This window comes from Cupressus sempervirens, chromosome 2 (assembly GCF_028749045.1).
Source record: "Cupressus sempervirens isolate cs-2001-9-10 chromosome 2, ASM2874904v1, whole genome shotgun sequence".
Taxonomy (NCBI): domain Eukaryota; kingdom Viridiplantae; phylum Streptophyta; class Pinopsida; order Cupressales; family Cupressaceae; genus Cupressus; species Cupressus sempervirens.
Genome location: NC_143119.1, coordinates 438904393 through 438916594, shown reverse-complemented (window position 1 = coordinate 438916594; position 12202 = coordinate 438904393). Strand labels below are relative to the sequence as shown.

At 37.8% G+C, this 12202-nt stretch overlaps 1 protein-coding gene across 5 annotated transcripts in view; it reads right to left on the bottom strand.

The window, feature by feature from the left end:
- Positions 1-12202, bottom strand: part of LOC149572961 (endonuclease V family protein) — a 179935-nt gene that overhangs the window by 129698 nt on the left and 38035 nt on the right. For all 5 annotated transcript variants that reach the window (XM_089814091.1, XM_089814090.1, XM_089814093.1 and 2 more), the window contains exon 3: positions 330-600. In XM_089814091.1, coding sequence (XP_089670217.1) covers positions 330-600 — 271 coding nt within the window. The remainder of the gene's footprint in view (positions 1-329; positions 601-12202) is intronic.

The window sequence follows — 12202 nt, the reverse complement described above, 5'->3', positions numbered from 1 at the left end:
CTTTCTGTACAACATTTTATGAATTTACTAAGAAGCTTTATTGTGAGTGAAAACTTATCCCATAACTATAAGCACAATAATTGTAACAAGATAACAAGGTGTTGACATTTACAGATTTATTTATAAGTACTATGTGTTTTCATGAACCACAACAAATATTAAAATTGACAACAAATTTTCTAAAACATGTGGTCACAAAAATCAGATAAATACCTAACCTCAAGGAAGAGAATAGAGAGAAAAAAAATTACTAATATTCATTTTGTAAAAATTAAAACAGAGAACCATATACTATTAGAGTGCCTTTTTTTTAGAAAGAGATTGACTACCTCTCTGAATGCAAGAAATCCAGGAATATAAGGCATGGTTAAACGGACAACATCAAAATCTTCATAAACAACACACAAAGTGTCTAGATCCACCACCACAAATGCACCACATGCAATGGATGGATCATCCTTAGAGAAACTCAGATCAACCCCTCCAATGTAATGCAATCTGTTCTCCCTGGCACTTTCTTCATGGATTGAAAGAGAAGGTAATATTTTCCATGAGAAGTCATCTTCCAAAACTAGTCTTTTCTTTAAAAGTTCTTGCTCCCTGAAAAATATAATAAACCAGGAATTTAGAATTTCAAATGAGAAAGTACTGTTTTAGAAAAGGTCAATGTGATTGTATACTTAATTTTGCTCAATTAAATATTAGACCTGACAGTAATCAGATAAAACCAAGTATGAAACCTATCAAACTTGAGAGTCTCTTTCCTTTGCACCTTTACTTTTTAGCTATGTCAGAATTCAAGGACAAACCTGGCATCTGTATGCATATGTGTGTACATGTATGTATACCAATCCACCATGTGAACTGATATACATGCATACACACACACATACATAGACAGTAATATTAACCTTGCCATTATCATCAAGACAATCCTTGCAATTGACCAAATCATCCATATCAAACTAAGTCTGAAGTCTGAAGCATTCAGATTATATATTCTCTGGGATTGAATATAATGGTCTTACTAAAAATCGATCAAGTATATGGATTGAATTTATGACCATAATTTAATCCAGATTGAAGGTTGTTAATGATTGGTTTAATGTAATCATACCTGATTAGGATCGGGTCCTTTAATAAAACTCTTAATATACATGATCGTGTTTCTTCATGAAGAGACTTGTTGTGAATAGACTTGAGCTTCTATGTCATATCTCTTGGAGCGAGAATAATTAGGGATCTAATCAAGACATATAATCATCGAAATCAATAAATGAATACATCTCCAGATCGGGACTGTAGTACAATAATCAGATCACATACCGATTAGGCAGTACAATTACATTTTCAGCGATCCTCTAATCTCAACATCATATCAGAGCTAGACTACAAATGTAAAATAAAGAATAATGTAGAAAGGAAACAAAATAATCGAGATAGGAATCCAGGTTTTTGGAGTGTTACACCATCAGATTCGGGAGAGCTTCATATCCTTGCATATGATTGCATATAAAATGGAGAATATAGTCATAAAAATGAGGACTTTGATACTGTAGTTCTCTTAGATTTAGAAAGGCTCAAATAAGCATAACAGATTGAAATTATGTCCATGGCAGAGATAAAGTATATTATACTGAAAAGAGGATTCTCTACGGGACTGGATATACCTCGTAGAAATTTGTCAAAACTCCTATAACTGATAACATGAAAGTATCCATGTACTACTATCGCCTGTGCATAATTCCTGAAGATTTTGTCTTGGAAGTATCTGCAAAACCTGGAGATAGGACTGTCAAAAGAGCTTTTAGTACATCAGGAATTTAGGCAATGATATGCCATGGGAAATGAGTGTCAATTCTTTAAATACGCCAAGTTAATAAAATATATGATGAGTACACACACTAAAATCAGGCAGAGGAAGAACGCATAACAGAATAACACAGGTTTCAAACACTGCCAGCCAGCTCATCATAGGTGACAATAAATATCTGCGGACGAAGGACAACTCATCATAAGTCATGAGGGGGATCAAATCGGAAGTAGAGTCACTGGAAAAGTACTGAGAGTAGGCATAAACTTATTTACAGCAAAAATAAATATGTAGTTATATCTGGATTGTGTGATGGTGAGACACTGGGTTATTACAGCTACCTTGAACCCTGTGATAACATTCAATGCGACATAGATGATGCCTATTACAAATATAAGGATGTCTAACTACTAGATTAAAACATGTGATGGGGGGCAAGGATATTGCTCTGCACGTAGGCATGACCCCTCTAACCCCTTGATGCAGGAGCATCTTGAGTGTAAGGGCAATCTTGCATCACCCAAAAATATTTCTATTTACAGTTTTCTAGTTTTGTGTTTTTAATAAGGGCTATTCCTGTGCGAAGTTGCTATTTGAGGGAGCTTGCTAATTTTAATAAGTTGATATTATGTGCTCAAATTGTTTTTATCTTATATATGGAGGTTCATCTTAGACATATCAGCCTACCAGATGAGTTTCATTGTCATATCATATGTATTAGTGCAGTTATTGCAGATTTTCCGTATGAATTTTGGCTATCCAAACTTCAAGTCCAGCAAAGAAGGCCTAAATGGCTCCAAAACGAGGCGAAACTTCAGTTGATGGACGCTTGTGCAAGCAGCCAATGTAGATCACTAGCCGAGGATTCCGGAATGGGGTTATAATAGGCCATTGGATCAACAGTTTGCTAGTTAAGGTCTCCAAAAGTGGACCCATCAGAAAATGTAATTTTTAAATTGTCTTGAGTCAATCCTATGTAATAAAGTGTAATGAAATGATATAATATGAGGTTGGTCAGCCTCTAGGGTTAGGACAGTGTCTAGAACCTTCTCAGGCGGTAAAAAGTGCCTATATAAGGAAGGCTCGTAAGTTGCCTAGGGCAGTTCTGGGTGATAGTCACAACTCTGTCTTGCAGACTGTTGTGAGGAAGATGCCCATGTGGGTTGCATATTGTAATTCTGTAATTCTGCATTTGCGGCAATAATAAACTCATATTTGGTTCTCTCAATTTGTGTTGTTTCTCTATTTTTGTTGCATGATGTGGTATTAAGGGAAGCACCCTTCACCAAGTGGTATCAAAGCCTTCGTCAGTGGTATCAAAGCGGGAGTTCCTGAGTGTGTAAACAAATCATCGATTAGGAGGCAATTTGCACCAAGACCATGGTTTGGGCTGAACATGTGGACAAATCATTGATTGTGATGCAATTTGCACTAGGGTTTCAGCAGAAGCGCGAAAAATGCCTCCACAATGAGAGCTGGTGTCAGAGGTGTTACACCTAAGATTTGAGCCCTCCTAAGGAAAATGCAAGCATTGCAAGAATAGATGCATAGAGGGATGAATCTCACCATAAGAGATGGGAATGAGGATGAAAGAGAAGAAGGGTAGATTGATCAGGGAGATGAGGAAGTTTTGAACACACGAGAAGAAAATATTTTTAGGGTCGTTTCCAAGCTTGGAAAACTACCTAAATTTGAGGTTTCCGCATTTTTGGGAAATCTTAACCTGGAGGAATTGATCAATTGAATGAATGAGAAGAATACTTTGAGTATGAGGAGATTGAAGATCTAGATAGGATCAAATTTGCGAAGGCCACACTAAAGGGTCACACGAAGATCTGGTGGTAGGAAATTCAATTGGAGTGAAATAGGAGAGGAAAAGATAAAATAACCAAATGGGATCGGATGATAGATAAATTGAAGCGACAATTCATTCTCGTGGATTATGAACTTGATCTATTGAAGAAAATGCAAGGGTTAAAACAAGCAGGAAGATCTATTCAAGAGTATACCAAACAATTCTACCGAGTTCTCATTAGAACCAACCATGCGGACGCTGATAAGAAGAAAGTTGTTTGTTATCTTAAAGGGTTGAGGCCAAGCATTCAAGAGGAGTTGAAAATGGTTCAAATGACCAGTATTGAGGACGGTGACCAGTCTGCCCTAAGAGTTGAGGAAAAGTTGAATAAAAAGTTTGATAACAAAAATAGTAGTAGAGGTCGTTGTGAAAGATCTAGCAGACGGTCTTATGGAGGCTGAAATGATGATCAAAAGAAGGATAAGGTTGTTGCCGATAAAATTATAAGATAGTCGACAGGTAGATTAGCATGTAGTCGGTAATGATTATGTAGCCGATGAGTAGAATTAATTATTTCCGAATGGGCGCGATGGTTGAGTCACCCCTCCAGAACGGTATATGTACACCATCTGAAATGGACTTTGGATCATTGTGGTAAAGGAGCTGGAGGGAGTGGTATCTTTTATGAGATCAGGATGCCCGACTGCCTTTACAGTTTTCTTTGAGGATAGAGGTTGGCCAAGCGTGGAAACTACAAAAATGTGTCAGGATTGGGCCGCCACGGGGAGTTCGGGCTTGGGGAGCTAGATAGAGACATTGACTCAGGAGATTGAGAAGATATACACGGAGGCATATTACACCCTTCGGAGGAGCCAGGCAGATCAATCAACAATTGAAAGGGCTTGGGAGGAGTCAGTTGTCGGGTTAGCCACAAAGAGGGTGGCCTGGGAATCCGAGAGGGCAGCCTTGCTAAGAAAAACAGAGTTAGTTACAACAATTGGCAGTAGAGAAAGAGAAGCTAGCAGATGAGAAAGAAAAGGAATTGGGAGAGATTGCTAGGATGATGCAGTCAGCTTTGGAGCTTCAGATGGAAGCGGAAGCCAAATTGAAAGTTCGAAAGGAGCAAGTCTACAAGCTACGAGCTGAGTTGAGTGAACTGAGGGCACGGACACCTACCACGCCAAGGACCCATCCCCCTGCCTAGTATCTGTGTATTGATGTAATTAGTTGTGCAATTTTCATTTTTTGAGTTTTGTAATTGTCGTCCACAGACAACTTTTCTTTTTGGGAGGGATTATGTTGTTGGTAAAATTACAAAATAGCTGATGGGTAGATTAGCATGTTGTCAGTGAAGTTATAAAATAGCTAACGGGGTTGAGTCACCCCTTCGGAATGATATATGTACAACTTTGGATCATGGTTGTAATCATCATTAACAGCACTATGTAATCTCTTCGGCATATATGCGAATAATAAAAGGAGTACTGCTATGTTACATGTTCTTGTCTATTGTCTGTATGCATTAATAAACTGTTTACCCCATACGGTAAACAAAGGCTAGCAATAGCAATCAGAATCATACGGTAAACAATTGTTTCCATGATCAAAATAATAGAGATCAGAGAGGAAGAGGAAGAGGGCAAGAATCTGATCTGGTAGGGGAGGTTTTTGTGAAACCTTCTTTCACTGTGGAGAGAAGGGCATAGGGCATTTATGTGTCCTCAGCACCCAGGAAGGATTGATAGAAGAACTTAAGGCCAGGGTAGAGTTGTGCATGTTGATGAAGATGCAAAATCCTTACATTCTGAAGATGTTGAAAGAGAAGTCCTAGTAAACAGAGGAGTCTTGCTGAGTGGTGAGAATGAACCTGATCAAATGAAATTGTTTTGCACAAGGTGCAAATGTGAAGATAAGTGTTGTGATGTGATCATTCATGGTGGAAGTAGTGACAATCTAGTGTCAGAAAAGATAGTCACAAAGTTAAAGCTCAAGAGGCAGAAACACCCGCGCCCATATACTATACTGCCTGGGTGCAGGATGACCACAAGGTCATGGACAATGAGCAGTGCCTAGTGAAGTTAAAGATTGGAAGCTACCAGGATGAGCTGCTTTGTGATATCATACCTATGGACATATGTCATATGTTGTTGGCTAGGTCGTGGCAATTTGACAAGCATGTTGTACATGATGGGCGTGCAAATACCTACACTCTAACAAAGGATGGAGTGAAACATAAGCTGAAGCCATTGAAAGATACAAATGAAAAGGTATGTAGTGTTGCTAGGGTATGTTTTGTTGATGTAAAAAAATTTCTTGAGGGTATGAGGCATGAGCATATGTGTTTTATTGTAATTCCAAAAGATGGTAAAGAAGAAGAAGAGGTACCTGCAGAAGTTGCAGATTTGTTGGAAGAGTTTCTAGATATTGTATCAAATAATGTACCTAATGGATTGCCCCCAGTAAGGAAGACCAGTCACTAGATGGACTTGATTCTAGGAGCCATTTGCCAAACACAACAGTGCACAAAATGACACAAGCAAAAAGTGAAGAGTGGAACTGACAAGTTCATGAGGTGTTGCAAAAGGGGTTGATTCGAGAAAGTCTGAGTCCATGTGTTGTACCAATAGTATTAGCACCTAAGAAGAATAAAGAGTGGAGGATGTGTACAAATTCTCGAGCTATACAATCAAGTACAAATTTCCATTGCTATGGATGGATGATATTATGGACTGTTTGAGTGGAGCTGTGTATTTCAAAAAGATAGATCTGAAGAGTGGGTACCATCAGATTCGCATCAAAGAAGGAGATGAGTGGAAGACTATCTTCAAGACAAGGGAAGAAATGTACAAGTGGTTAGTCATGCCTTTTGGTCTAACCAATGCATCGAGCACTTTCATGAGGCTCATGAATGAGGTACTAAAGGAGTTTTTGTGTAAGTTAGTCATTGTTTACCTAAATGCTATTTTGATCTTTAGTAAGACATTGGAGGAGGAATTTGATGCACATCCGTAAGGTGTTTGATAAGTTGGAGAAAAAGTTTCTGATAAATTTGAAGAAAAGTGGTTTCGTGAAGGAGTTGGTGTACTTGGGATTTGTAGTATCAGCAGAAGGCCTGAAAATGGACCCTGAGAAAGTGAAGGCTATCCTCGAATGGCCTACTCCAAGGAGTGCAATTGAGGTAAGATCTTTTCATGGACTAGCTAGTTTTTACAGATAGTTTATCAAAGGTTTTAGTAGTATTTTTGGACCCTTGAATGAAATAATGAGGGGAAAGAATTTAAGTGGGTAGTAGGAGCAAATAATAGCTTTAATCTATTGAAAGTTGAAAGAAAAAGTTACAGAGCATCTTGTTTTAGCACATCCAGTGATCTAGGTGGATCTTTCACTAAAAAATGAACTATCTTCATTTCTCCAAGAATCAATACCACTGCAAAGTGTTTGAAATCTTGATTCCAATGCAACTTGAATGGACAAAAATAGAGTCCATGTGCCAAAGTTATAGCTAGTCAAACTAACTACTGAAGCCTTCAAAAAGGTAAAAATTTGACCTTTTGAAAAATGGTCAAATTTAGTGTCACTGAAAAGGCCTCTTTGAGACAATTCCAACGATATTTGTTTTGTCAAAATTGGATCTTGTATGCAAAAGATATGATAGGTCAAAGTTGGGTTAGTTGATCAAAGTTGATTGATGACATCAGCATGTTGACATGGCTAAGTGGGTGATGTGGCATCTTCAACCAGTCAGTGGCTGACACATGGCAGACAAGTACACCAAACACCCTAAGACATGGCATTTGACTTGGTCCAATCACATTTGGACAGGTGGCACTTGGGTGACGAACAAGGAAGTGCCACGTGGCACCCATCAAATGGCACCACGTGGCACCTTGGAAGGATCAGCCTCATGATTGTAACAAAATTCCATTGACAAGTTTCGAACCCAAGACCTCAAGTTTGAAGCGGCCCACATTCCCCGCTGCACCACACATTACATTTTCGATTAATGGAAGAGAAATTGCTTTTATCCATTACTAATTGCCCAAAGAGATTTGAACCTTTGACCATCGCCTCAAAAAAAGTTTCTCATTACCACTACACTATTTATAGCATTGGAGCTATTTTCTAGATAACTTCTATTTATCCTTATCGCATCCTGCCTATCCTTGGTTATTTATGGATATATGGATAAAACTAAACCCTAAAAATCGGATAAGACCAAATCCATAAAATGGAGAAGGGGTTATTACAAAGATTGAATTAGTTGAAAGGGATTATTTTGTAATTAATGATTACAACCCATTTTTGACTAATTCTTTTGTATAAAAGGGGGGTTAGGAGGTCTGTGTAAGGCATTCGGGTTTAGAAAGAAGAGAATTGGTGAGAGCATTTTCTTTGGTGAGAGGGAGAATGGAAGAGAATTTTCTCTTGTGAGAAGGATTGAAGAGTATTCTTTTTGCTTGTAAAAGAAGTCTTATGAGAGGATTTCTTGCAAAAGGGAATATTGAATCTATGTTGTATTAATGCTCTCCTTTTGTAGCAAAGCCCTTCTCTTGTTCTTTGTTAATCAACTTTGTGGCTTTGAGAGCCTTTATGTGAGGTGATTTGAGTAGGGATTTTCTATCACGACTTTGTGGATGGGCTACAGAACATTGTAAGGTTGTATCTAGGAGGCTCTGTCTAGCGATTGTAATGCATTTGGAGCATTATTAAAAGATTGGTCACTCAGTTGAGCTAGACCCAGAGACATAGTGGCTCTCTTCTCTATCTCTTGCTATGTGTTGTAATTCGATCTCTTTATTATTCCTGTTATTTCTAAATTTTAATGTCCTTTCAGTTATTCTGAACGCATTAGATATTTGTACACCTTTATGCAATTTCACTTGGCAATTATCGTCTAGATCCTAAAATCAGATCCTCTAGATTTTAATAAGGTGTTTCAAATAGACTGTGATGCTAATGGTATTGCAGTAGAAGTTATTTGAGCCAAGAAGGTAGACCTGTTGCTTATTTTAGTGAGAAATTGAATGATGCCAAAAGAAAGTATTATGTTTATGATCATGAATTTTATGCTATGGTTTAGGCATTGAAGAAGTGGAGACACTATCTTCTTTCGAAGGAGTTTGTTTTGTATACTCATCAAGCTTTGCAATATTTCAAGAAAAATTGAATGAAAGGCATTTTAAGTGGGTTAAGTCTTTGTAGAGTTAGACATTTGTTTTGAAACACGGGAGTGGGAAGTCCAAAGAGTTGCAGATGCTCTTAGTAGAAGACAATTTTTGCTGACAAAAATGCAAATTGAGGTGATTGGGTTCAAGGAACTCAAGAGTTTGTAGACGGAGGATCCTAATTTTGGTGAGGCTTGGAAAGGTTGTATAGAACCTGTTACACTTGATAGGACAAAGTGGTTGGATTTCATAATCCAAAATGTTATGTTGTCCAAGAGAAGTCAATTGAGCATTCCTAGAAGTTCTATGAGAGAGAATCTCATTAAGGAGAAGCATAGTGGAGGGCTAGTTGGACACATTGGTAGAGATAAAACCATTGCTTTGGTTGTTGAGAATTATGATTGGCCACAATTGCAGCAAGATGTGAAAAATTTTGTGCAAAGTTGTAGAGCATGTTAGATGGAAAAAGGAGTAAAGCAAAATACGGGATCATATCAGCCATTGCCTACACCTTAGAAGCCATGGAAAGATGTCCGCATGCATTTCATTCTTGGTTTACCAAGGACACAACGGGGGCATGATTCGATATTTGTGGTGGTTGACAGATTTTCAAAGATAGCACATTTCATCTCGTGCAAGAAGACTACTGATGTTGTTCATGTGGTGGAGTTGTTTTTGAAGAAGTGATGAGACTACATGGTCTTCCAAAGAGCATAGTTTTTGATCGAGATACCAAGTTTGTTGGGTATTTCTGGCGTAGATTGTGGAAGAAATTGAAGACAGACTTGAAGTTCAGTTCATCACATCATCCACAAATTGATAGACAAACAAAAATTGTGAATTGGAGTTTGGGGAATTTGCTAAGATGTTTGGTTGGAGATAAGCCAAAAGGTTGGGATCTGATCTTACCACAAATAGAATTTGCATACAATAATTTTGTCGACAGGAGTACTGGTAAATCACCATTCCAGATTGTATATGGAAGCTGTCCCAAAAATGCATCTGAATTGAGGCAGTTGGAAAAAGGACAAATAAGTAGTGCTGAAGCAGAAGATTTTGCTAAACATTTGAAGAACATCCATGAGGAGATGAGGAAGCACTTTACACAGATAAATATATAGTATAAGGCTAAGGCAGATGTGAAAAGGAGGTATAAGGAATTTGAGATTGGAGATGAAGTCATGGTTCATTTGAGGAAGGAGAGATTTCTAGTGGGTACATATAATAAGCTGAAAATGAATAAGTTTGAACCGTGCAAGATAGTGAAAAGGCATAATTCTAGAAATGCCTATGAAGTAGAGTTGCTTGTTGAACTGAATATTTCACCAGTGTTTAACATTTCAGATTTGATAGAATATTATGAAGGAGGTGATGTTGAAGTTGCAAAAGCATAGTGGAGTATTCCAGCATCTACTTCAGTCACAAAGGAGATTGAGGAGATATTGGACATTCATGTGGGAAAAAGCACAAGGAATAGAACATATGAAGAGTATTTGGTCAAATGGAAAGGGAGGTCAATGGAGGATTCGTCATGGCTAGCACAAGAGAAGGTTGATTGTCTTGGTTTTCCTCTGACTACCTAAGATGTGACAAAGTCACTTCTCAAATTACCTCGGGTGTTTGATGCAGGAGCATCCTGGGTGTAAGGGCATTCTTGCATCACCCAAAATCTTTGTATTTCCAATTTTGTGTATTCAATAACGATTATTCCTATGCAGAGTTTCTCTTTGAGGGAGCTTGCTAATTTTAGTAAGTTGATATTATGTGCTTAGATTGTTCTAATCTCATATGTGGAGGTTCATCTTAGACATAGCATCCTGCCAAATGAGTTTCATTATCATATCATATGTATTAGTGTAGTTATTGCAGAAATTCGGTATGAACTTTGGCTATCCAAACTTCATGTCCAGTGATGAAGGCCTAAATGGCTTTGAAACGAGGTGAAACCTTGGTTACTGGACGCTTACACTATAGGATGTCATAGATTGCTAGCTGAGGATTCTAGAATGGGGTTACAATAGCCCATCGGGTGAATGGTTTTCTAGTCATGGTCTCCAGAAGTGGACCCGTCCGAAAATGGAATTTGTAAATTGTCTTCAGTCAATCCTATGTAATAGTGTAATGAAATGATATAATATGAGGTTGGTCAACCTCAAGGGTTAGGGCTTGATGTCTAGAACCTTCTCGAGCGATAAAAAGTGCCTATATAAGGAAGGCCTGTAGGTTGCCTAAGGCAGTTCTTGGGTGATAGTCGCAGCTCTGACTTACAGACTATTGTAAGGAAGGCGCCCATGTGGGTTTGCATATTGTAATTCTATAATTCCGCATTTGCAACAATAATAAGAAGCCCATATTTTGTTATCTCAATTTGTGTTGTTTCTTTGTTTTTGTTGTGTGATGTGGCATTAAGGGAAGCATCCTTCATCAACCCTGTGATACTCTCTCATGTGAGGAACATGATCACTGTGAAGATAACAATCACATCTACTACCACATCGGAAACTGCAAAGATGGGCTCGGATATTGTCGTGGTCATAACTCTAGTTGTGTTGCTGATGAAAAGGCACATCATTGTGTAAGAGGAATCTCAGTGGCAAGTGCATTCTTCAACTTGTACATTGATCAATTCACATGATTACTGGTTGATAGGGAGATAGCACTGATGTTAGAGGTCAGAGATGTCACAGGGTTAGGAATGGACAAAGGTCATTGCAGATACATAGGAATAAGGATATTGTCTCTAGGATGCAAATGTCTAAGGAGATGTGCACCGAAGCACATAAATCATCACCATAAAGATGTATGGCACTGACTTCTTGGTGAAGGATATATATATATATATATATCCAACTGACAAATATCGATACTCGAAAGAATATCACTAACAATCACTTAGTTAAGTTGTATTTATGATAATCACTTATCAAAAGTATAGTGTTAATAATCGCTATTGATGATTGATGTCAATATATTGAAGTATATTGTTGATAATTGATGCCTATACAATGATTGCTAGTGTCAACACAGAAAAGGATATGAGCACCGATAGTTAATAACAGTCCACAATTAATATATAAATATCATGAAGGGTGGAAGTAAAGTATACAGACAGATAGTTGTAAATACTAATAGTGATATATAATTCTCCTTGAATTTGTGATGAGTCAACCTCTGGATAACTGAGATTAAGAAAAAGGGATCAAACATCAGTCATACTAGGATCATGAATTGTCATGAGCTGAAGTGATTTGTTTAAGAAATACAAGAGATTCTCAAGAATCAATCAAGACATATTACCAACTTCATAATCAATAATGGAAGTCGATGACTATATGGTGTCATCTAAAGTAATCACTAGACTAAGATGTAGAAGTTTTGAACTCTTTACAGAGGCACATGAGCATTTGATCTTTTATGAGCTTAATCTTG